Genomic DNA, 25,675 nt, shown 5'->3' with positions numbered 1-25,675 from the left:
AAGGGTCGCAGTGGCTTCGCCCCTTCGTGAGGCGGGACCGTCTAGCTCCCTGTCCTCCTATTGGCTGGACGAAAGTGTCAGTCAGGGGTGAGCTGCTGGGCAACAGGCGGGGCTTGGGGCTCAGCGGAGCAATTTGAGGCTTAGAATGTAGATGTATCCTGCATTGAGAGAGGTTCGAATCCCAGCTCCGACAGCTAGAGGGGTTGTAAACACCCTGGGCCAGATCAGGCTCCTCTGAAGAGCTCAGCTCCCATTTAAGCAGTAACATAAGGGCAAGATTTTCAGCTGTGCCAAGCAGTCCATGTGCTGAGCAATTTTGAAAACCATGCCCAAGGTCAACCCTTGTAGGTTCATTCAAAGGGCAGGTGAAGCAGAATGTCACTGCTGGGCTGTGGGAGGAAAGAGTCCGCGATGCTTAGAGTCAATGAGTGTATCCCATACATGGATGGAAACACATAAAGGCCTTGCCTTATGCTTTGCACCATTGCTGACAGCTCTCCTAAGGCATGGGAGGGGAAGCAGAGAAAAGTCTAATTTGTATGGGGCCAGAGTCTCAAAAGATTGCAGTACTTGTTTAGGCAGGTACCAATGTCAGTGGCCAGATTTTTGCATAGGAAATAACCTCAGTGTCCTTGGGCAAAATTTCTCATTCCCCCACTGTTGTAGTGTGGAAGGTAGCTACTGCCCTCTGCGTCACAAAGGCCAAGAGAGGGGTCTGAACAGTTGCCATAGGCCCGGTGGTGAGGGGATGGTTCAACATCAGAAGTGAGATTTGTTGCAATCTTTGTTAGCCAAAAAGGAGCAATTTGGATGAGAGAGGGAGAATGGCACGGCCGATATGCAGTGGCGGCAAACAGAAGCCCCTTTCAAAGTTCTTCTGAAAAGTGGCTAAAATGGCCCCTCATATTCTGATCAAGCCTGTTCACTCTTGTTACATCCAAGAGAAGGGACTCGGGCTTCCGCAGCTGCCTTCATTCAAGTGCCAGGTTAACCTTTATTCTCATGCCTTTTCTAAATAATAGGATTGGGAGTTGGCTGCGCTCTGCTCCCAACTTTGCTACCGGATCCCTGTGTGACCCTGGGAAAGTCACTTCCCCATTCTGTGCCTCAGTTTCCCATCTGTAAAATAGGGATAATCTAGCATGGAATAAGATTGGTGTCCTGTCTGTCATGTAGAGCCTCTGGGGCAGGGAACATCTTTGTTTCTTGTCTGTACAGTGCTAAGAACAAAGCAGCCATGAGTCTTGACTGGGGTTGCTAGGTGCATAATAATAATAATAAATTAATAATTAAAGTATTTGCCACTTACATAAGGCTTTTCCTGTTCTAAGTGCTTTACAAACTCATTACTCATTACTGTAGTTCTCACAACTGCCCATGAGGTGGGGGTAGCACCATTTTCCTCATCTTGCAGATAAGGAAACCGAGGCACAGATCGAGGTAAGTGACTGGGAAGATCTTGCAGCAGGCCTGTGACAGAGCTGGCATTCCTGATTCCACCTACGTGACTTCCCTGTGGGTTTCTGCAGCGGCACACGGAGGAAGGATTTGGGCATGTCACTTGACAAGAGGCTGGAGCCATTTATGGGCACTATGAATCCACAGGAATGGTGCTCCAGGACCCACAGGCTGTATCTAGTAGCCTGCATTCCATAACCATCCACAGAGTAGGTGCCTCTGGTGCAGTGCTGTCCTGAGCAGGCACAGCTCTTCCTCAGGCTTTGGTCACTTTTCCTGGCCTGGGACTAAAATTCACTTCAGTTTTGTGAGATCTACCATGGACAGGTGCTGAACGGACAAAGCAGGATTTTCTTTGTCTACGTCAGGGTCATTGAAATACAAGCATCCCCGTTGTAGGCATTTCTCATCCCTTCGAAGAGACACTGAGGAACAGAGGAATTGTCAACTCCATCTCATCCAGCATCCTGTCCCTGACAGTGCCCAGAACCAGCTGCTTCAGAGGAAGGTGCAAGGAACTCTGAAGTGGCTCATTACGGGAGAACCTGCCCATAGGGGCAGTTTCTTCCTAAACTCATTGGTGGTTGGTTAGCTTGCTGTCTGCGGGGAGGACTGGTAGGATGTTAACGCTACTGTGTGGATGAAAGACACGGCCATGTGCCAGAGATCCTATGGGAGTTCAGTTGCCTTTTGCCTCTCCAGGCAGAGGCAGGAGCCTTGTGGGAGAAAAAATGCCTGCGGCTGGAATGTCCCTGCTGCTGCAGAAAGATGAAACCGAAGTTGTCCTGAAATAGAAGTAGCTGCATGGTTGGAGAGAGTGAGTGTGTGTGTGTGTGTGTGTGTGTGTGTGTGCGCGCACACACGCAGCAGGGGCCTAGGACACGGGGCTGGGGTGAGAGACACAACAGCGACAGGTGCTGCAGCATGGTGGAGAAGCCGGCTCAGTGAGCGCAACCCAGGGTTGGTAGGTTGAAGGGTACGTTCACACTGCAAAGGAAGCTGGGATTGCAGCGTGGGCAGGCGTCCTGCCACTGGCTTTAATCAGGCTGGTGCGGGTGGCAGTGGTGGCGAGGAAATGGCAGCGTGGGCTCTGGTGCAGGCTCGTCACCCCAGCCCAAGCCTGCCCCACTCAGGTTGCTGCCCTGCGCCAGGATCCATGCCACAGCATCCTCACTGCTCTCTTCAAACACGCCTAGCCTATAGATCCCCTCTGCCCCGCCATGGCCCAGCTCAGAACCCTCCCCTGCACACACACCTCGACCACAGAACCTCCCAGGTCCACTGCCCCCCAGCACATACCCCCTGCCTAGCCCCTTCTCCTCACAGTGTTTTATGGCGTTGAGATGGCACCTTCCCCTTCACAGCTCAAGCAGCAGCAGTGCGAGCTTCCCACTCCGCCGAGCGGCTGTGGAGAAACCAGACTGGGGTCAGGGGATGGTGCACAAACTCCCTTTCCCTTTCGCACGGCTGCAGCTGCCCTCTGCCTTCTCCTGCTACGGGAGAGCCCTGGGCACCTGCTGAATCCTGCGGCACAGTTTCCATAGCGACGTTGCTCAGGTATAGCAAGGACATCAGTCATTGGGGTGCTGGCTGTGAGGGCACAGGCCAGACTCCTCCTCGCTGCGGCTTCTCTGATCCCCACCACGCCCTTTAATGCAAGAGCTGCCTTGGCTCTAGCTAGCAGTTCACTTGCACACTCTATCCGCCCTGCGTGACTATGGTGGCTATGAATGAACAGGCAGCACGGAGTCAGTGTTGAACCAATGCCCCAGCATGGGGCTGCTGGAGGAGCTGCAGAACCCAAAGTGGTGCCATGGGTAAGATGAGGGCAGATCGGCTCGTGTTTCTGGCCAAATTCCCATCTCAGCAGCTGTCTCTTTACTGCCCTGCGCCGGGTCTGGTCATTGACGCCTGTACAAACAGGTGCGTGCAGCACTGCAGAATCAGACTGGTACCACGTGACACCCAGGCAGCACACATGTGGATGCCAACAAATGGCACAAGGAAGGGAGAATCAGAGTGTGTTTTCACACCACATTCCTCCCCATCGTATCTGACCCGCCACGGTGCCAATGCCAGTAATATCCTGCCCAGCTACAGTTCGATCTGCCATTTCAGTCGGAGATGAGGTTTTTTACTTCCTGTCCTAAACTCTTGAGGAGTGTTAAACAGCTGCCATGTTCCACCCAAGTGGTGGCTGCATTTCATTGGTGGGTGAAATAATTCTGGTGCATGTATGCAGTGTGTAGAGTGCTCTGGGTTGAAACGGGGTATATCTCGTTGCCCAGTTCCACAGGGTAGCTCATGGACTGTACCATGTTACTGTACACACATTTTCCCCTACTTACTGATACGCATGGCTGGCTCGTCCGCGGGGATTGAACCGGGGAACCTTTAGATCTAGAAGCATGAGTCTCTCTCGCGTGAGCTAAAGGAGAAAACATCTTGGTACGAAGGCCATAGCAAATTCACTCTCCTCTGTATGTTATCCAGCCTCTATGGAGTGACAAAGCCCCAGCTACCTGTGCTGGGATGCGTCTCTCTCTCTCTCACACACACACACACACACTCTCTCTCTCTCTCTCCCTCCCCCCGCCCGGTGTACAGATCATTAGCTGTGCATTACGAGCACAGCTATTACAGGCGTTTGCTTTGGAAATGTCCTGCCTTTATACCCCATTACTGAAAGAAATGAAAACCATCTTTCACTCCGAATCCTTTGTGCCTGTGGGTTGTTTTGGCCTCTCTGGAAATTGCCATTGTGCATTTTAACGTCTCGCTGCCACATCTGCTTCCAACGCAGGTGGTTTTCAGCCCCGGCAATTTAGTAGGATGCTTAATTTTTACAACCCTTTAAACGCTGCGGCCTCTGGAGCCATGAGCTCCGAGGTTTTGAAGAGGCAGCAGAGTTCATGCAGCTGCACTTCTAATCAGAGACCGCGGGGTCCCAGACGAAAGCGTCCAACTCATTGCTCTGCCCTGAGCTGTCCTTCCCGAGGGTGTCGTCCGGGTAGCCCATCCTTGAAATGGTTGTTGAGACCATCAGTGTTCAGGTCAGCCAGGTAAACGGCCCACATTAGGACATTCAGCCGAAAGTGCAAAGAAGACCAATTAAACGCATGGAGCATCGAGGCTGGGAATTTTCAAAGGGAGGTGTTGGGTGCTTAATCCCCTTGGGCCCTCTGGGAGTCCTAGTTATAAAGCCGGTTCTGAATACAGAGCCAACATCTCCTGAGCCCACTGCTACAGAGGTGGAGGAAGCCTGCCCTGTGCATGCATAAGGGAAGCGCTGTGCCCTGGTGCCTCACGCCTTTCCGAGGGTTCCCAGCACAGTTTCCATGTGGCTGCTCCCCCGTGGCGACAGAGTGGGAAGCCTGAGCACACGGCAGGAGAAAGCAGGGGGTCCCCACATCAGCTATCTGAGTGCCCCCAAAGCTCATTTTCTCTCTGGACAAAGGGGAGAACAAGCCGCTCAGGTGCCTCTGGCATGGTCAGAGGTGGCTGTTCAAATCCCCACCCTCTCAGATTCCTGCTCGGCTGCGAGCGTGGCGCGCGCGTGTTGGATTATTTCGGGGGCAGGCCAGGCTGTCCTGACAGAACGGCCTTTGCAAAGCGCTGGGTCAGATGAAGTGCTGAGATCCAGCCGTATTCTCATTTCTGCCGAAGGGGAATTCCACAGCCGCAGGCCCTGTCTGGGATCCGCGAGAGCAGCGCTCTGAGCACCACTGGCCCTGGCATCCCCGACAAGGGCAGCTGACAGAGAGCGTCCCAGAGATCTTTGTAGATTAGGACCAGGGCTCTGAAGCAGCTCCAGTATTGGACGGGGTCAGGGTAGCGCTCAGAGCTCCACAGCCATGACCTCGCTCCAGCCACTCTCCCAGCCCCTCGACAAAACCCAGCCTTGAGCCACTTTAGATGCCAAAAAACATTTATTAGCAAAGTGGACACTAAGAAACGCTCACAGTCTTGCTACTCTCACAGGGAGCTCAACGCGGCGTGAGCCGGCGGCCAAGACTACCTCTACAGCATCTAACCGTGTGGAAGGCAGCATTGCTAGGCGGGTTTTCTCCTGCAGGGGAGCAACAGGGTCCCTCGGGGTGTGTGTGTGGGGGGAGCATCTATGAAACCATTATCAAAAGAGACGATCTCCGGGCGAGGGCTGAAAACAAGGTATCTGGGGGTTGGTTTTGCTTTTCTCTTTCCAGGATTGTGCCTCTGAGTTTTGTGCTTTCCACTCACGCTGGGTCACAGTTGAGTTTGTCTGGGAAGCTACGGGGGCTTTGCAAGAGTTGGATGAGGGCTGGAGGAAAGTTTCTCAGGCCTGGCTGAAGCTTACAGTCAGCCTTGCTCTAGGGGCTTCTGGCCAGGGACCTGTGCTGAAGCGTGCTAGAGTGGTGGAAACCCCACCACCCTCATTTCTTAATGACAGCCAGGTAGGACAGGGATGACTCCTCTCCTCTGCCCATCCCCTGGACTTTACACCTCCAGCTCCTTCATTCTCCCACTATCCGATGCCATTTATCCCTCCTTCCCTCTCCTCCTCCAGACAACGTCGTCTCCACGATGAACAGCCCCAGTATGGTAGCGTGCAAAGGTCCCGTGGAGCTAGGCGCGGTATGAACACAGATGTCGAGGTGGTCCCCGCCCCAGAGAGCTGCCAGCAAGGTGGCCTCCCAGCCATGCATTCACTCTCCTCCTGCAGTCATGGCCCATTTTGGTGGCACCAACACAGGGAGGAAGGCTTGGCGAGGAAGGGGAAGCTGGTGCCATCTGGCTCCTCCAGCCCGTTGGCTTCTTGGTGGCCATCAAAAAGAACCGCGTTGGGTGCACTCTATAATGTGCAATTTGAATCTACTCTACATAAGCCTTTGGAGAACAATGATCTCTGAACTCCCTCCACCCTCCACTCCCCTCCACCGGGGCAGAGGACAGCTACAAAGTGTACCCCTGAGCCAATAACTTTGTCCTCCCCGTCTCGCCCCCACAGTCAAAACTGAAATCAGCGAAACCAGTTCTCAGTTGCGGTTCCTCTTGGCTTGGCTCGGCGCGTGCGCGTCTCTAACTGCCGGGAAGCACCGGGTCGGAGAGATGTCTCTGAATGTCTAGGTGCTCGGAAGAGGCTTCAAGATGCTCGGGGAGGGAAGGGAAACGAGAGCCGCGGAAGAGTCCCTGTGTGTTTGTTGCCCTCTGGTGGGGCTCTGGGTGGGAGAAGGCCTGGGAATGGCGCTCCGGCTGGGAGTAGATGGTCATGGTTTTCTCTGAGGCCGCCAACAGGTGTATCCCGCTTGACAAGGAGTCCCTGGATTTCAGCTGGAACTTTTCTATCTCTGTGTAGCTTGGGCTCTGGCGGAGAAGAAAAGGAGAAGTGAGGGTGTGTTGTTATGAGATTAAAGTTCAGCAACTAGGGTCTTCTGGCCAAGAGGCCATAACGTTCCATTGAGAGAGAAGCCCATTGAGCAGGTGGTGCCAGCCTATACAGTGGGGGAGCTTCTTGCCTTTTCATGGGGACACCTTGGAAAAGAGAAGCCCCTGCCCCGTCATTGGGAAACCTCTTACAGCTCACACACACTCCCATTGGTCAAATCCTGCTGCCCTAGTGACGGCGCAACCCCCAGTGCTGGAGCCACGTTTCAACAGATTCAGAGGCCTGGTCTACACCAGAAAATTAAGTTGGCTTGAGCAGTGTAGTTAAGCCGACCTGTGTCCTGTGTAGACAGCGCAAGCTAGCGTTGACTTGGCTACTGCCTCTCGGGGAGGTGGGTTACCTAGGCCGACGGGAGAATCCCTCCCACTGGTGCAGGTTGTGGCTGCACTGAAGTGCTGCATGGGGGCAGCTCTGAAATGTAGACAAGCCCCTGAGCTCTCAAAGCAGCAGCAGCTCCCCCAGAGACAGTGGTGACTTCAGGCAATCTAGGACGGAGCAGCTGATGCATGCCAGAAAGGGGACTCTACTCTCTTTTCCTCCAGCACCCCAAAAGAATGGCTTTGAGGTGCTGGGTGTTCTCATTCCAGGCCTCTGCTGGGCTTCATCCCCTCTCCAGCCCCAAGGGCTTAGCCCAGAGGGGATGACCTGGGGTATGACGGGTTTTGAAATGGCCCTGGGTTAGTCAGAGAGGGAGAGGAGAAGCAGGAGCAGGGGGACCTCACCCAGAGAGAAGCAGTGGGGGAGGTGACAACATCTCCTGGGTCTCTCCATCTCCCACATTGGTGAGAGGAAGCTGCCTCCCTCATGGCCAGCCCCTTCCCCATACTGTGAGGAGAAGTGGGAGGGGAGCAGCTCCTATCCTGGACCCTCAGCCCAGCACTCTCTGCACCTGGAAGGCAGCGGCAGCCTTAGAGAGCCAAGGCTTCTTCCTTCACCCCAGGGTCACTCGCGCAATGACCTGCCAGGGGACTCCCTTGGCCTGCTCCTCTGGAGGAGGAAGCTGCTCTCTGCTGTGAGGAGACGGAGACGTCTCCCCTAGAGCCCCCTCAGCCTCAGTTTGGGCTCAGCGCTTGTACTGGTCTTTGCTGTGAAGCGGGATGAGGTCGGGAGTTACCTGCCCGGGAGGAGTCAGGTCCTCCTGCAGCGGCGTGCACGGTGGAGCGGGCTCCATGCCCCTTGGGCCCATGCTGTACATGGCCAGGCTGTGGGAGGACGGCGAGATGGGGCTGTATGCGGGTGGCACTTGGGACAGCTGGCGCTGCAGGAGCTGGAGGATTATAGTAATATCTGAAGACATCCTGGACTCCAGCCTGTGGGACAGATCAACCAGCTTTAGCACGGTGCCTCCCAGGGCCACCCTCTTTCCTCTGGGGCTTTGCCTGGGCAGTGGACTTTGGACTGCACTGAGCTGGCAAAGTTTCTGGAACCCCTGTAAGGCCAAGCCAGTGCGGCCCACTGAGGGTGGCGTGGGAACCAGCGAATCCGGGGAGTGGCCAGAGCACGGGGGGTGGGGTTTGTCAAAGCGCCATCCCTTGCCTTTCGATTTTCCAAGGTTGCTGCCGATCCTCCCAGCTCAGGCTGGCGAGGGCAGGGTCAGACAGCCAGCTCCAGCAACAGACAGAGGATGCTGCAGTCACCACCCACCAGAGCCAGCCCAGGAGAAAAGGCTTATCCCAAACAGCCTGGCCAAGGCGTTTTCCAGCCCGGAGCCTCGTTTGTATCTTCTTGTCGTGTAGCTGGGTCGCAAGGACACCCAGTGTTAGGATGGCTAATGCTAACCAAGAGTCTTGGAAGAGAGACAAACTCAGATCTTAAACCAATCGCTATTGGGATCAGGCTGGGCAGAGGAGCTGGCTATTGGACGTTTTCTTCCACATTCCTCTGAAGCGTCTGCCGCTGGCCACTGTCAGAGCCAGGACGCTGGGCTAGATGGATCCCTGAGCTGATGGGATCCAGTCTGGCAGGTCCCACGGTCTGTGGATTTACACTATTATTTATATGACAGTAGCAATTAGAGGCAACTAGAGCGGCGATCAGGCCCCATTCTGCTAGGCATTGTGCAGTGACAGAGTCAGAGACTGTCCCTGCCCCGAAAAGCTACAATCTAAATAGACATAACAGAAGGTGGAAGGGGAAACAGAGGCACGAGGGAAGTCAAGTAATTGCCTCAAGGAAGACAACCCAGGTCTCCTGATCCTAATCCACTGGGCCGTGCTGTCTCTTCAACAGCCAGGCTCAAACCAAGAAGCCAAACTCCCAGGAGCGCTGAGGAAAGCTGGCTGCAGATTTGGCTCTGGATTTCGGGGCTGTCCCTATCTCCACGTGGGTCTGGCAGGGTGGAGTTCTGGGACCCCTCTCTGGAGAAGAATGACTGAGAATAGTTCCACGTTTACATCACAACCCAAAGGGACCATTTTTTTTGAGAGAAGTAAATGAAAATGAAAAGGCAGGCTAGGGCCTTTTCTCCGATCTCCGCGGAGCCTGCTGCTGTCACTACGTGGCCACCAGGGGGTGTATCATACCTAGTCGGCGTAGCTCATGGGAGTTTTTATGAAGTCAGTGAAAAAATGGCAGAGTGACGCAGGGCAAATACTTCTTGGGACTAAAGTGAGACACCGAAATCTCCACTTAGGCAGCTAGATAAAAGTGGCCTGATTCCTAGAGGCACTGAGCACACACAACTCCCACTGCACTGAACGGGGGCTGCAGGCAGCCGCTGAAAATCATGTCTTTATCGAGTTGCTTCCACATGGGGGTAACTTTCGGTCCCCAGCGGTGGAGATTCCAGCTGCACCATTGAAGTGGCAGATCTCACCGATCTGGGCTCCTTTCCCTTCTCATTCGAATGCTGGCCCCTTCCTTACTATTTACACGGCAAGTGTCTGTCGCCAGTGACTGGCTTTGTGAACAATTCACCTGCCTAGGATGGTCGAGCGGGAGGAAGGCAGCCGCTCTTCATATACGGGAACAGCGGCAAATGTAAATGCAAAGCCTTCAGTTCCTGACCCCGTGACTGAATTCTGTGGGATCCACTGTAACTAAATCCCGTCTGGGCCCTACCGAGGAAATACTTTAGCAGCTGCTTCCAGATGTCACCACTAATCACAGTAGGGCAGGATGCTCCATGGACATGCAATACCCGAAGTAGCCAGCAGGGAGAGCCCACGTCACATCACAGAGCTGTGTTAAACTGCCCTGTTCCACGTGGGTCTTTTAATGGGGGGGCCGCAGACGCCACTCACTGGGTTGGCCCAGAAGGGGCAGCACCCTGAGCCACTCAAGCACTGCAGGAACCCAGGCTCCGGCCTCGGAGGAGCTGCACCCACCTGCTGAGCTGAGCCTGCAGGAGCTCGAGTCGGGATTCGATCTGACCCTGCCCGTAGTCCAAGCGCAGAGAGTTGGCCCGGGGGTTGTGGACCAAGGACGCGTGTGGCAGGGGCTCTGGGTGGAGATTTGGCCGTCTGTCCTCCCAGAAGGCGAACATGTTTGGAACGTCCCCGGGGGTAGCTGCAAAGAGGAGAGTTCACAGCTGCTGTTGGAGCAGATCCGCGATAACCCCCCAACCCTGGCACCAGGAATTCCCGGTCAGCAAACCCTGACCCCGTGGTCCCAAACAAGCTCTCGCTGCTGTATCACCTGCATCAGCACTGCACCCGTGGGTGGCCAGGGGAACCAGCGCTAGGCTGGTCCTGCAGGAGGCCCTAGGAGCCGCCAGGCTGGAGACAGCTTAGGCCAGGGGTGGGCAAACTTTTTGGCCCGAGGGCCACATTGGGGTTGCAAAACTGTATGGAGGGCCGGGTAAGGAAGGCTGTGCCTCCCCAAACAGCCTGGCCCCTGCCCCCTATCCTATCCCTCCCACTTCCCGCCCCCAGACTGCCCCCCTCATAACCCCCAACCCATCCAATCCCCCCGTTCCTTGTCCCCTAACCGCCCCCTCCCAGGACCCCCCGCCCCTAACCGCCCCCGGGACCCCACCCCCCATCCAACCCCCCTGCTCCCAGTCCCAGACTGCTCTGACCCCTATCCACACCCCCGCCCCGTGACAGGCCCCCTGGGACCCCACGCTTATCCAACCCTCCCCCCAGTCCTCCACTGCCCCCCAGAACCGCCCCCCCAACCAACCGCCCCCTGCTCCCTGTCCCCTGACTGCCCCCCGGGATCCCCCACTCCTTATCCAACCTCCCTGGCTCCAGCCCCCTTACCATGCTGCTCAGAGCAGCATGTCTGGCAGCCGGGCCACCCGGCTGGAGCCAGACACGCCACCGCGCTGCCTGGCAGGAGCACACAACCCCGCTGCCCAGAGCGCTGCCCACGCGGAGGCGTGGCTGTGGGGGAGGGGGAACAGTGGGGGAGGGGCCGGGGGCTAGCGTCCCAGGGCAGGAGCTCAGGGGCTTGGCAGGACGGTCCCGTGGGCCGTAGTTTGCCCACCTCTGGCTTAGGCTGAGGTTTGTGTTGTGATACCATCACTGTCTGGATTCCCCCCAGAGCTAGATCCTAGGCAGGGCCACGTGGCCTCACACAGAGAATGCAGGTTTTGTGTGGAGCCAGGTTGCTCCTCCCAAGGGTCCAGACTTTCCTCCATCTCCCGAAAACCGGACACTCTCCCTTCTCCCTCCCACGGCGCCCCCCAGTGGTCACACTCGAACCCTGGACACTGGAGGGATGAGGGTTAACGGGGCCAATAGGATCTCAGCCCATCTCCCCTCGCTGATAGCCAGCGCTGGGCCCCATGGCTCCCGGCAGCGCCCCAAGACACAATCACCACTACCTGCGTAGGACTGGCTGTCGTCCGCCGCCTGCTTGCCGCCATCGGTGCCCCTGACATTGGGGGGGACCAGGCTGAGCACGGCTGGGGCAAAGTCGTCCTTGTCGGAGTCAGAGGAGGGCTCGGCCTGGGTGGGGCTGGGGGGCTTGGCTTCCTCGTCGCTGGTCTGCGAGCAAGGCGTGGTGCTGCTGCACAGGTCGTCCCACTGGTCCTTGCTGGGGGGGCCCTGCAGGTTGGTGAGCTCCGAGTAGGTGTGGTACTGCTCGGCGTCCGAGATGCCCGTGTCCAGCCCGTCCGGGTCTGTGGGGCGGGGTGTGGGGGGGTGCAGACAGGTTAGTACAGACACGCCAGGGCTGCCCCTTCAGACCCCATCCCCACCGTGATGCCAAGGGGCTTCAGGAGCCCACGAGAGAACCATGGGGAGCCTTACCCAGCTTCATGGGGATGAGGGGGTGGAAAGGGCTGGCGGGCACCTGCCTTGTGCGGGCTGGATGGTGCCTAGCGCTGCCTAATAGACAGTGAACAGGAGAGGCCGGCTGGTGCCCAGTGCTGCCTCGCGGAGGGGCCAGGCCAGACAATACTATGTCTCAGGGCGGGCACAACGTGATCCAGTCAGTGCCCTGCTCCGCCTCATGGGCAGCGGCCCGGGTCTTGCTGTGCCAGCAGCAGATAAGCTGGTAAAAGCCTCCACCCCCCCCAGGCACTGCTCAGCCGAGGCTCTCAAACCCCCGCCCTCCCACCAGTGCTCCTGCTGCAGCACTGCCCGGGGTGGAGAGCGGGCTGCCCCAGGGCGCTCTGGGGCAGGGCACAGGCCAGCTACCTCCCCTCCCCACAGCCCTTCACAAGCGCCGGACACCCAGACCCACCCTGCGCCATGGCGCACAGACCCGCCCCAGGCCCTGGCAGGGGAGCTGGGGGAGAGGGGACCGTTGCTCTCTGAGTCAGGGGCCCAGATTGGCTTGACCCAGCTCTGGCATAGCTGAGACCAGTCCCTCCTGTAGTGCTGGTATCACAGCGACAGGGGGCGCTCGGGAGAGGGGGGACGGGAGAGAAGCGGATGGAGGGAGAAGGCGCTCGGGGGGGGGGGCAGAGACGACTGTTCACACCCTCCCTGTCCTGCCCAGCAGCTGCCACCGATTCGAGGAGACCGAGCCCGGCGGGCTACGACTCACCGGTCTTGGGGGGCCGGCAGAGGGAATGCTTGCGCCGGCGCACGTGGCGATAGGAGCAGTCGTAGTCCTCGCTGAGCGGCGAGCGGGGGATGCTGTCTGCCTGAGAGGGAAGAGGGGACCGAGCGTGAGAGGGGACTGTTAGTGCCACGCAAGGAAACCCTGGGGCGCCTCTCTGCAGGCCCTGCTCCCGGTCCCCTCTCCCCAAGCCCGCCGGCGGGAGATACTGAACTGGACCCTCCTGAGGTGTGATGAGAGACCCCCGAGGCTCGGTGCCCTGGGGGGCATGGGATAGTGTGATGGGAGGTGCCCCGGGACATTAGTGGAGTTAAGGGGGTCTCTCACACACTCATCAGCCAGTGTCTCTGGAAAAAACAAACAAACGGTGGCAGCCAATCAGATCGCCGAGCAGGATTTAACGATAATGTTTACGGGAAAAAAATTACTCCAGAGCCTTCAGCCAGTCACAGCCTTGATTGTTCATAAAAGTGGGGACGTCTCTGAATACGCTTATTTGTGATTGGCTGAAGGCTTTGGAATTCCTGTTTTTTTCCCTTAGCAATCTGACCCCACCGTCTGATACCTGAAGTCAATTGGACTTCAGTATGTGGGTAAAAGTTCAGAGTACTTTTCTGGATTGGTGCCAAAGTCATGATGTTTACATGGTGATGTCATAACATGACATCATCAGTATGCAATGACATCACCATGGCAATGCCATCTATATGGGTCAGTGCCTTTAGTCACATCATGTCAAGACCAGAGAAGCACATCATGACAAGACCATCACCGCACACTGCAATAACGTGACATGCTGCATCATGACAATGAAATCATGCCCTCACTCAAACCATTGTGTCACATCCGTGTTACATTATGACACAATGACATGGTGTCATGTTGAAACAATGCCCTCACGTTACATCACAATGGGAAACAATGCCCTCACGTTGTGAGAACAGCATCATGTCAAAACACAAGACAACGGCACCACGTCATGTGTCAACATGTAACAGCAAAACATTGTCATGCGACACATCACGATGCCACCATGTTGACATGTGGCCACATTGCATCAAGCCATCACGACACCACTCTGTCATGACATAACAGTCTTGTCACAACAAAGCGTCACCGTTTGATGACTCTGCATGACCCCATGCTGTGCACTGTCATGTCTCCCATACTCCCTCCCATCACAACCTAACGTCAACACATCTTGTTGGCATAGTATTGCAACACGATGACCTTGCATCAGCCTGAAATAACCTTTGAGATATTTTAATAGTGCTGTGGTCCTGCAAAACTGGGGGGAAGGGAGTTTAGCTGCAGGACTCATGGATCCAAATTTCCAGAAGAGCTCAGGGCCAGATTTCCAAGCTCTCAGCACCTACAATCAAGGCACCTAACATGCCCCCATGGGCTGGGCTCCTGTGAAAATTTAGGGCCAAAATCACCATTTCACAATCCCCAGGGTGAGTGCTGAGCTTTTCTCAAAACCTGGCTCTTATTGACTCGAAAGCAATTAAAAGCTCAGACAAGGCTTTGAAAACATAGCCCTTGGTGCCTAGCACAGACCGCTTATCAGTCTATGCTACCCAGCACCATTGCCTCCGGCGTCCTCCCCAGCAATTTGGATGGGGACAATTTGCAGCAGCTGCCTCTGTTCTCCTAACTCTCCACACCTACGCCTGAGACTCACATCTCTCAGGTTGAAGGTTATCTCTAAGTTGCTCCAGAAGTTGTCGGAAAAGGCCGGGTACATATCCAAGACCTCCAGGAGGTCCTCCCGCTGGATCTTATGCAAGTCGCAGTAGGTCAGTGCCCGGACGTCCGCGTTGGATTTCCCAGGCCGGGCATAGAGGCTGATGGGCTCCCCAAAGATGTCGTTCTTCCCTGTGCAATGGAGAGAGGCTCATGAAGGCATGGGTGGTGGAGCTGTCCCCAGCGCTCTAAGGCTTTAGAGAGATTGCTCCGCTGAAGTCCTGATTCACTCAGCAGTCGACGTCTGTGAACTCCTCTCCTCCAGCTCCCCACCTTCCTCTGTGTCCTCCTTGACCAACCCACTAGACTCCTCCTGCTCGCCGCTTTGCACCTTCTGCCACGCCTCCCTTCTCCAGATCTACCCCACCCCAAGGCCTCCTCTGCCCATCCCTTTGCTACTTGCGCTGTGGCTGATCTTTGTAAGCTCTGTAGGGCAGGGGCCTTGTCCCTTCAGCTGCTCTGTAACATGCCATGTATGGGCCTCTCCAGGGCTCTAACACTGAATTAAAAGACTGTCCCCCGTTAGGCCAGGAGTGCTGAAATTCACCAGCCCTCGCTGAGGTCACAAAACTGTGAGAGTCTAGTCAGCTTTGTAGCATAGTCAGCACTCCCTTCCGCAGCTGCTGAGTCTAGGCCAGGATGCTGGGTAGACCCGCTGTGGAGACATGGAGCCACATGGACTGGGAGCTAGAGAGAACCCAAAGGGTCTGTCAATAAAAATCCCCTTGGAATTCGTGACAGCCGAGTCTTGGCCTTCCCCTGCCCACAGGGACACGACAGGATGAAACATCGGCAGATGTAAGTGCTCCTCCCAACTCTCAGAACCTCTTGGGTTTGGAGGGCTGGGAGAACAGGCCTCCTCTTTCATGATCTCCGACGCTTCTTGCTTTAGGCTGCGCCAGAGATGTCACAAGATCAGCCGTCTTGTGTGGGATTGCAGTGTTTCTGGCCCTAGCCTGCAGGGGACAGCATTCTGGGAAAGAACAGGGGAGGGGGATGGAGGAGTTGGGATCCGCCAGTTTCTTCCCAAACCTAGAAACAGGCGGAGTCCAGGGATCTGAGGTAGGTTTGCTTCGATTCCGATCTGATCTGAGCTGGTTCCTCCACTCCTAGTCACAGCCAGGGGTGGATTGAGACCAAACTGTGCACGGATCCACCCGGCTGCTGGCATCTTCCAAACACACCCTCCCAGCCTCCTGCCGCCTCCCAGCCCTGGTGGATGCTTCTTCCCAGCCTCACTACAGCAGAGAGAGGATCCCAGGCCTTGGCTAATTCTCACAAGTGAGGCAGCACTGGATGCTAGTGGAAGCCTAGAGTTGGGGAATGGGAACCAGCTCCCTCCTCTCCGTCCACAGGCTGGGTGACCTTTTGGGGGGGTCTCACACCTGCCCGAAACAGGGAGTTATCAGGGGAGTGGGACGGTACCCTGCTTTCTTCTGGCAGAGCCCCTTCTCTCTCCCCCACCTCCCACCTACCCCCCCACCCCACCCCGCGCACCGGAAGGAAGGACTCTTCCACCTAGGATGGCCACCACAATGTCCTCCCGGAGAATCTCGATGGAGCCGCGGGAGATGAAGTAGAGGGTGGTGAGGACATCCCCGTAATGCACCAGGGTGTCTCCAGGAGGCGCGTGAGTCGTCTTGAACTTCATGGCCAGGGCTCGGAGGCAGCCCTTGCTGGCCCCCCGGAAGGCCTTGCAGTTCTGGAGCAGGGTGCGGTTCAGGTGGAGGCAGATGTCAGCCTGCAGGCATTCGGGGAACCCTTTCAGCACCTGCATGGGGAGGAGGGGGCAGCCGGTCACACAGCAGGCCCAGAGGCTGAACCCCACATCCCCCGCCCCCGGCTGTCCTGTAGACAAGCCCAGCCTGGGCTTCCCGTATCGCAGTTACATCGAGAAAGGGATCCAAGCCATAGCCTCTGCGCCGGATGCGGCCAATGACTACGGGCTCTGTCTGTAATGGGACAATCCAACCTGTCTGCTCACGGCACAATCCTGAAGCATGGGAGGGACGCAGGCTCCAATAGGATGTGCTGAGAGGTGGGGGGCTGGGAGTCTGTTCCCAGCTGTGGAAGGGGGTGGGAACCAGAGGGGTGGAGAGTGAGTGCGTGCGGGAGTGGGCGGGTGGGTCAGGAGAACTCTGAATGGCCTGTGGCAGCCCCAGGACAGGGGGGCAGAAGCCCCCACCTTCAGTCCCCATGCTGGGGCCTGCACTGCGAATCCAGCCCTCTAGGAGCAAGTCAGCATGGTGCCTTCAGTAGAACCAGCACAAAGGGAACTGGCCTGGTTGTAGGTGAGGTCACTTTATAGTAATCTAGTGACTCACCCAGCTGGTGCCTTCCTGATTTTAGAAGCTGCCTCCTCACTGACTCCCCAAAAACAAATAAAAACACTTGGGAAATTCCAAACCCCAAACTGTTGTTTAAAAAACAATAAAATAAAAGTGATGGTTGCTTGCAGTCACCCCTCCCCTTCCTTTACAGAACCCACGCCCTGAAAAGCAAGGAAATGAACCACGAGGGGCACCCGAAATCTCACCAACCACATGACAGACCCCTTCTTATCGCTCATAACTGATCATCAGCCGAAGATGAGTCAACACTGTGATGCAGGTGCGAAAAAGACTAAGATCATTCTGGGCTGTAGCAACAGGAGGGTCGTATGCAAGATACGGGAGGTCATTGTCCCAGTCTACTCGGCCCTGGGGAGGCCTCAGCCGGAGCACTGGGTCCAGTTCTGGGCACCGCACGTTAGCAAAGATATGGACAAACTGGAGAGAGTCCAGAGGAGAGCAACAAAAATGATCAAAGGTTTAGAAAACCTGACCTAGGAGGAAAGGGTACAAAACTAGGGCATGTTCCGTCTGGAAAAAAGAAGACCGAGGGGGACCTGGTAACAGCCTGCAAATATGTTACGGGCTGTTAGAAAGAGGACAGGGATCCGTTGTTCTCCTTGTCCGCAGAAGGTAGGACAAGAAGTGACGGGCTTGATCTGCTGCAAGGGAGATTTAGGTCAGACATTAGGGAAAGCTTTACAACCGGTAGGTAAGCTCTGGAATAGGCTTCCAAGGGAGGCTGGGGAATCCCCCTCTCCGGAGGGCTGTTGGACAAACCTCTAGCAGGGGTGGTCTAGGTTTACTTGGTCCTGCCTCAGGGCCGGGGACTGGGACTTGATGACTTCTCCAGCTCTCTCCCAGCCACAGGCACCGACTCCGTGGGTGCTTCAGGGCTCAAGCACCCATGAAAAAAAAAAAAAGTGGGTGCTCAGCACCCACCAGCCACAGTTGTTCGGGGGCGTTGACAATCAGCTGTTGGGGAGGTGCCACAAACAGCTGTTTGGTGGATGTGGGAGGTGCGTGGGGGAGGGCAGAGAGCAGCAAGCGGCGGGCAGGGGCTTTGGGGGAGGGGTTAGAGCGAGGGCAGGGTCTTGGGGGAGGGGTGGAGTGGGGCGGGGGGTGTCTCGGGCAGAGCAAGGGTGGAGCAAACCCAGGGAAAAATAAAAGCCATTTTAAATTCTCCTTTGCCAGGATATCGGCCAAAAAAACTTGACAATGATGTGGTGAGCCCAGTGCCAGTCATGCCAACCAGTATGGCCTCACGATTTCCCTTGTGCGCCTGTCTGGCTGCATCCACCAGCGGTCTCTTGTCCCGTGCTTCGACTGGAAGCTTTCGGGGGAGTGAATCATCTTGTGGTTCTGTGTTTCTACAGCACACAGGGCCACGGGGTTGTGGCTCAGGACGGGGGCTGCACGCGGCTGCTGCAGTATGAAGCGGTAATAAAATAGAGGTGCACATTAGTGACGAGATTCATCAGCCCTCAGATCTGTACCGAAGGATGCCGTCTGCTGGTGAGGAGACACGCTATCCTAACTAAACTCTGTACTATTATAGATGTTAAATGACAAGGGGGTTGCCATTATGGTCAACTGCCAACGGATCAGTAGAGCAGATCAGATTTCCCATTTAATGGTATTCCTTACAAGTAAATATAGAGGAACTGGACTCAGGATAACAAAGAGCCGTAACACAAAACACCCCCCCCCCTCATAGCAACTGCTGGGTCAGAGTTAGCCCCACATTTATGGAACTGTGCGGCTGTGTCTACGCCACCTGCTGCAGCGACCTAGGGAGAGGTGGGCTTCCGAGCCCAGGTTCCAGCCCAGGCCACAGCTTCAGAGCGCTGCCTGTGCAGCTTTGTTAGCAGGGCCACCCGGGGTGGGGGGCAAGTGGGGCAATTGTTTTTTGGGGCCCCTGACTCCTTCACTTGCTCCGGGGGCCCTGGAAAACTCTCGCGGGTCCCGGGCCCCCGGAGCTTCTTCTGCTCCGGGTCTTCGGCGGCAGGGGGTCCTTCCGCTCCAGGGCGGAAGGACCCCCCGCCACCGAATTACCGCCAAAGCGGGACCCGCCGCCGAAGTGCCAGGTCTTCGGCAGCAATTCGGCGGCAGGGAGTCCCCGCCGCGGGTCTTCGAGGTACTTCAGTGGTGGGTCCTGGAGCGGAAGGACCCCCCGCTGCCGAATTACCGCCGAAGCGGGGGCCCCCCGCTGCCGAAGACCCCAGGCCCCCTGAATCCTCTGGGCGGCCCTGTTTGTTAGTGCTGTAGCATGAGCCCTGCTAGCCCGAGTCTCTCTGCCTTGGGCTGCCACTGGCCTGTAAGAAACACGGGCTTGTGTGTTATGTGGGCAGCGGGAGAGTTAGCACGGCCTCAGCTTGTCTTGTCTTGTCCGCGAAGGAGTGGGTCGTGTGCGCCAGGTGCAAGCTGAGTACGTTGCTGTCCCTTAGCAGGCTCCAAAGCGCTTCCCGGGCCCGGTGTAGGGGTAGACTGGGTTAGGCGTTGGAGCTTCAGGACTGGGAGAAACCAGCTCCTTCCCTCCCAGAGCTCCAGCCAGTCGTAGCAATTGTGGGACTCCGCCCATTTCTTCTCAGCCAGTGGGCATGGTGCCACCCAGGGCGCTCCCCCTAGTACCTGTCCGGAGGGTCCCCTGGTCTTGGGCTAATGACTGAACACCAGGCTATGAGTCAGGAACTCCTGGGTTCTAGTCTTGGCTTTGACACTAACTCACTGTGTGGCCTTGGGCTGGTCACTCGCCCCTGGCTCTGTGCCTTAGTTTCCCCATGTTTAACATGGGGGTAGGGATACTGACCTATCTCACAGAGCAGCAGGGTGAGTAATTAGTTAATATTTGTATAGCACCTTGAAAATATAAAGCACTCAGGATTACTATGAGAAACAGACCCCAGCCACAAAGTTTGGGGTGCTCGGACTTGGGGTTTGGTTTGGCTCATTATAATGCAAATGGACCAGAAGCAAATTTTGAATCAGGATCTGAATTTTTCCAAAGCTGGAGGGGGAGGAGCGTCCATACCTAGCATTCTGGCTTGGGCCCATCCCTAATTATAAGTATCAATGTCTAATCTAAACTATTTTCTTCAACAATATCATGTGGCTGTGAGTTCCTCAGGTTAATTACACATTGTGTTGCTTGGCTGCCATTTTGCCTTGACCTGGTGCTTGTCAAGCACACGGAGCAGGGTGAAAATCTGCAAGCTGACCTGATGATGTCCCCAGCGAGGGGAACACATTCCTCGCCCGAGAGGTGAGATGGCCTCTTTTATAGAATTGACTGTCCTCTCTTCTTCTTGGGTTCACAGCATCCCATTCTGGATAGCTAATGTCTCAGGAGGAGGGCTTCTCCCGATGGCAAAGGCCTTTCTCTCATAATGCTGCTCTCCCATTGATCCCCTTCGCTCCCTCATTGCGGCCTTTCCAGATGCTAATTAAACTGGACTGAAGTTTATTTAACTGCTGTCCTTTCCCTGTCACCCAAAGCACAACCTGCTTTGCTTAGCAACCAGCGGCGCAGAGAGGAGGCTGGATCGATACGAGCAGGGCCGGTTCTAGGTTTTTTGCCGCCTCAAGCAAACACTCCCCCCCTTTTTTTTTGGCTTTTACATATGTTTGTACTTTGCAATGTTGTTTTGTTTTGTTTTACTGGGTGTCGTACTGATGCAGGATTGGGCAAGGACTGCATCTGAATCTGCTTGAGCTGGGTGTATCTGCCTGAATTTCTTATTGAGACAGAGGAGCTGAAAAGCCCCTTGGGCCACTGAAGTGCCTGAGTAACTTGTGCCGCCTGTAATATGTGCGGAGGGCAAATACAGACTAGAGAGGGACATTTCAAGAGGCTTAAATCACCACTTGCTTTGCTGCCCCGGTGTCACGTCTGGGTCTCTTGAAGGAGGGCTACAGGGCTGTGCAGCCGCGATCGGAGACAGCCCTTGGCTTTCCTGGGCACGCTCCATATTTCAATCTTAATAGGAGCTGGGCTGCTGCTGCTTCTGAGCGCTTTCTGCTACTTTCACTAATTTAAAATGAGCCTGACGTCAGTGACATTTCCCAAATCATTAACTGAAATGGGTAAGGAGCGCGGTGGAGAATTGCCGGCTGTCTGATGGGTGCTAATTCCGACACTGCCACTTGATCAAAGGGTCGGGTCATTATCTTAAAAAAGTTGTGCCCGAATGAAAGGATTTCTCCCGGCTCAGCTTCGTTTCCAAGGGGGCGGGGAAGGGAGAGAAGAAGGGGGAAAGCCAGGCTAACCCTGGAAGGGGTATTTCATGGCACTCTCTCCTGGTGAGCCCCACCGGCGGTACTGCAGCGCAGGGTTACTGATGGTGTTACTGGCCGCTCGGGGCTTCCTTCCCGGCCCTGGTAAGTTCTTGGCGGCTTTCTCGTTGTTCCTCGGGGGACTCGGGCTTTAGGAACATGAAGTCGCTCTTGGCAGACTCCGGTATCAGGCAGACTTTGTCACAGTAGCCCGGAGGGCCGCTGCCCCCCACATCCAGGCAGCTGGTGGGCACTTTGTTGCCCGAGGAGAGCTGGGGCTTGATGTTGGAATTTTTGAAGATGTCAGTCGGAATGCCGCCCCTGGAAACGTGCCGCCCCAAGCGCGTGCTTGCTTTGCTGGTGCCTAGAGCCAGTCCCGGATACGAGCTCCAGAGCCTTTCCCCAGCACCCAACGGGAACTGATGCTGGAGCATAGCAGTGGGCTTTCAGTTCAGCTCCAAACCACAGGCAGCTCAGCACGCAGCCTGCCATCCAGCCAGGGAAAGCCGAGGAGAGCGCACCCTAGCCTCCTCCCTCCTCCCCAGCCGCCAAGCTAAGTAGTGGGTATCTAGCTAGCTAACTAATGGGTCTGCCTGGACCCACTGCTCGTTCGCACATGGCTCCCAAGCAATACTGACGTGATCTCATCTTGCTCTGCTTTCTTCCAGCCTGAACTAAAAGCACTGGTAGTGGGACAGAGGGGAGTGGAGGTGGGCTCAGGATTCTGCAGGGTGCCCACCACGGAGCTAGGAGCCTTTCCAAGGCAAGCAGCACCGTAAGTTGCCTTCCCATTTCCTTCCCCACGGATGCCTCAGGGTTATTGACAGCGGCGCTGCAGGACCCGGGACCCAGATCCCTGCCTGGCAGCGGCTCAGACCCGTGGGGGAGGTGGTTCCCCTCTCATCAGCCAGGCACTCACCGCGTTCATGTCGATACCGTTGGTGTAGGACCAGGCGTGCTGGAAGTACTCCTCCAGGCGCTGGCGCAGGGGATTGGGGATCTGGTGGAAGCGGATGAACTCCTTCACCCTCAGCATCTGGGTGTGGTAGCGGGCCGTGCCCGAGTACAGGCGCTGGATGATGGCGGAGACGTTGCCGAAGATGCTGGCGTACATCAGAGCTGCAAGAAGAGGGCTGGGGTCAGGGATCCCGCAGAAGGGATCGACCTTTGGTGCAGCTAGGGTTGGAACTGCTCCTGGACGCTTGCCCCCACAGACAGCAGCTCCAACCCCTTCTGGCTGCCTTCTCACCAAGACACCTGATCCCCTCCCACGGCCCCCATGTGTCACGCTGCTTCCCTTGCTGATCCAGGTGGATGTGTGCTGCCGCAGGTTCCCAGCCACGGGGGGTTATGGATGGCTAGGAGGACTCACGCTGGGGATTGGGGGCATGTCTGGCAGCGGGATGGGGGGCTGTAGGGCCAGAGCACACTGGGGATTGGAGTAGTCTCTTGGGTCAGGCTGGGGGAGTGGGAATCAATCCATGCAAAAGTCCCTTACCCTGTTTCTTAGTGGCCAGAAACCGTCTCTCTCTCTGGTCTAGTGCCCCCTGCCTGACCCCTTCAAATGCTTAGTACAGGCAGTCTCTGGTTGTCATGGATGGAGCTGGCCAGTTTCCTACACTTGACTCTCAGGAGCCTCCCCAAGCCAAGCTGGGTTCTCAGTGCAGAGAATACCTGCTACAGGCAGCTGTCTGCACCCAGGTGCTGGGCCGGGCAAGCTCTCCCGACCCTTCTCAATATGAGCTAACCCACCCCTCTCCCCAGAGCAGCCCCTGTGGCCTCTGGCCATCACTGCATCCCAGGAGGGCGCATGGGAACAGGCAGGAGTGGGGAGGTCCCCCAGCTGAGGGTCACGTGGCCCAGGAGGGCGAGTGGGGACCAGGCTGGGCGGCCCGGCCAGGTACTCACAGCCAATCAGCATGACACAGATGGAGAAGATCTTCTCGGAGTTGGTGTTGGGGGAGACGTTGCCGAAGCCCACGCTGGTGAGGCTGCTGAAGGTGAAGTAAAGTGCGGTGACGTACTTGTCCTTGATGGAGGGGCCGGACGAGAGGTCGCTGTCGTTGTAGCGCTTGCCAATCTGGTCGCCCAGGTTGTCCAGCCAGCCGATCTTGTGCTCCATGTAGGGCCGCTCCACGTTGCCGATGGCGTACCAGATGCAGGCCAGCCAGTGGGCGATGAGGGCAAAGGTGCACATGAGCAGGAAGAGCACGGCCGCCCCGTACTCGGAGTAGCGGTCCAGCTTGCGGGCCACACGCACCAGGCGTAGCAGCCGGGCTGTCTTCAGCAGCCCGATCAGCGTGGTGGTCTGCAGATAGGACAAGTGGGGAAGGGAAATCAGCCAGCAACCAAATGGAGTCCTCAGTGGAGGCGACAATTAGAACTGGGGACGAGGAGCCAGGAGTCCTGGGTTCCATTCGTGCCTCTGGGATACAGTGTGGTCTAGTGGTTAGAACAGAGGACTGGGAGTCAGGATTCCTGGGTCCTCTGGACAGGAAGGACCATTTAGTGGTTTAGGAAAGAAGCCAAGACTCTTCGGATGTAGTCCCGGCTCTGAGAAGGGAGGTCTCTATTAGCGAGAGCAGACGATTGGGCGTCAGGGCTCCTGGGTCCATTCCCAGCCTTGCCACTCATTTGGCCAAGTCCCTAATCTCTCTGTGCTCAGTTAAAAGGGGGTAATAACCCTGATGGAGGGAAGCATAATTAATGAGTGTTTGTAACTTGCTTTTGAGATCCTGGGGGCTAACGATGTGCAAAATATCAGGACCTGGTGTTGCTGATTAAAAAGGCCAATCCCCCCAACTGTGAACCCAAACGCCAACCAATTCCTGCTGAGCTTCTCCCTGGCCGATGGGGCAGGGTGACAGGCCAGAGTAACAAGGCTCCTGGCCACAGAGGCCATGGTAACTAGCAAGCTACAAAATTCCAGTCAGAATAACAGAGGCACAACCACGCGGCCTGTACCATCCTCAGCACCTTTCACCCAAGCCCACACGTGGGGAAATGGAGGCAGAGGGGGCAGGGACTTGGCTGAGGCGACACCAGGATTTGGCGGCAGGGCCAGGGGACAATGCCAGCCCATCGAGAGGCTTAGGGAACCCCCCAAACACCGGAGACTGGAGACTGACTTATCAGCCCCCACCCCGACAGTAAGCCATCCTGGCCCTCAGGAGCTGCTATTTCTGGCACTGTCTCTGGCCTGCTGTATGACATAGAGCAGCATTTCTCAAACTGGGGTCCATGAACACCTGGGGGTCTGTGAGAGTACTCCAGGGGGCCCACCAGCCCCACTGATCAACTCCTCCCCCTCCCCCCCAGTGCTGCCTGCACGCCAGGGAACAGCGGTGTGCAGGAGGCGCTGGGAGGGAGTGGGAGGAGCGGAGATGGGGCGCACTTGGGGGAGGGACGGAATCATGTCTGGGGCCGCTGGCCCCACTGATCAACTCCTTCCCCTCCCTCCCAGTGGCTCCTGCACTCCACCGAACAGCTGTTCCCCGGCATGCAGGTGGCACTGGGAGGGAGGAGGAGGAGTTGAAGGAGGGAGGGGGAGGAGTTAATCAGTGGGGCCGATGGACCCCCTGGAGTACTCTCAGCTCCCCGGTGTGCAGGAGGCACTGGGGGACGGGGTGGAAAGAATTGGGGAAGAGGTGGGGTGGGAAGAAGTGGGGCAGGGGTGGGGCCTTGGGGAAACGGGTGGTGTGGGGGCAGGGCCTGGGGATGAGCGAGAGGCTTGGGGGTCCTCAACATTTTTTAAATCAAAACAGGGGTCCTCAGGTTGCTAAAGTTTGAGGAGCGCTGACCTAGAACAAATCACTTCCCCTCCTGCCCGTTGTCAGTTTCGACCGGGTCAGGGACTGTCTCTTGCTACGTGTCCGTACAGCGCTGAGCCCTGATCTCTGTTAGCGCCTCTGGGTGCTACCCAAACACGAGTAAACAACAGGAAAATCATCCCCAGGCGTTCCCGAAAACATCTTTCTAGGCTTAGAATGGCCACAGCAGAGCCAGCTAGTCCAGCGGCTCCTCGATATCTGGGGCAGATCACTGGTCTAACCCAGCATCCTGCCGTACTAAATCACAGTCCCTGGTCCATCTGCTCCAGTCTCCTTCCTCCTCTAGGGGGCAGGGGCCACCCCTCAATGGGGAAGCCCCCACAGCCGAACCACGCTGTGTGGACTGTGGCTTGTTACTGGGGGGTCAGTCAGAAGCACTAGGCTGCACCCCTCTGTCTATATTTGCTGTTGGCGAATAACCCAATGACATCTCAGCTCACAGCTGCTTGGTGTATACCAAGGAAAAGACATTTCTCTGCTGCCCTTTTATCAATCTTCCCCCTCTCTCTTGATCTATTCCCCCGTCTATCCCGTCTCTCTCCCTAGCCATCTCTTCCTATATACACACTTTTCTCCCTGTCTGTCCATCTAGGACAGTCCGCTCAGAGCAAGGCGACTCCTGCAATGTCTCCGTGCCAGTCCTCCAGGGCTGGACTCAGCCT

The 25,675-nt window shown here is 56.5% G+C and overlaps 1 protein-coding gene across 4 annotated transcripts in view; it reads right to left on the bottom strand.

Annotated features, from left to right (window-relative positions):
* Positions 1-5,405: 5,405 nt before the first annotated feature.
* The window catches only part of KCNH6 (potassium voltage-gated channel subfamily H member 6), a 90,431-nt gene continuing 70,161 nt past the window's right edge, over positions 5,406-25,675 (bottom strand). For all 4 annotated transcript variants that reach the window (XM_039517020.1, XM_039517024.1, XM_039517021.1 and 1 more), the window contains 9 exons: positions 23,092-23,491; positions 22,103-22,302; positions 16,100-16,352; positions 14,520-14,713; positions 12,821-12,920; positions 11,652-11,948; positions 10,210-10,390; positions 7,998-8,193; positions 5,406-6,801 (listed from right to left, as the gene is read on the bottom strand). In XM_039517020.1, the coding sequence (XP_039372954.1) occupies positions 6,517-6,801; positions 7,998-8,193; positions 10,210-10,390; positions 11,652-11,948; positions 12,821-12,920; positions 14,520-14,713; positions 16,100-16,352; positions 22,103-22,302; positions 23,092-23,491 (2,106 nt within the window). In that variant the 3' untranslated portion in view covers positions 5,406-6,516. The remainder of the gene's footprint in view (positions 6,802-7,997; positions 8,194-10,209; positions 10,391-11,651; positions 11,949-12,820; positions 12,921-14,519; positions 14,714-16,099; positions 16,353-22,102; positions 22,303-23,091; positions 23,492-25,675) is intronic.

This window comes from Mauremys reevesii, linkage group 27 (genome assembly GCF_016161935.1).
Source record: "Mauremys reevesii isolate NIE-2019 linkage group 27, ASM1616193v1, whole genome shotgun sequence".
Lineage (NCBI taxonomy): Eukaryota > Metazoa > Chordata > Testudines > Geoemydidae > Mauremys > Mauremys reevesii.
Note: the sequence above shows the minus strand (reverse complement) of the source record. Positions and strands in the feature narration are given on the sequence as shown.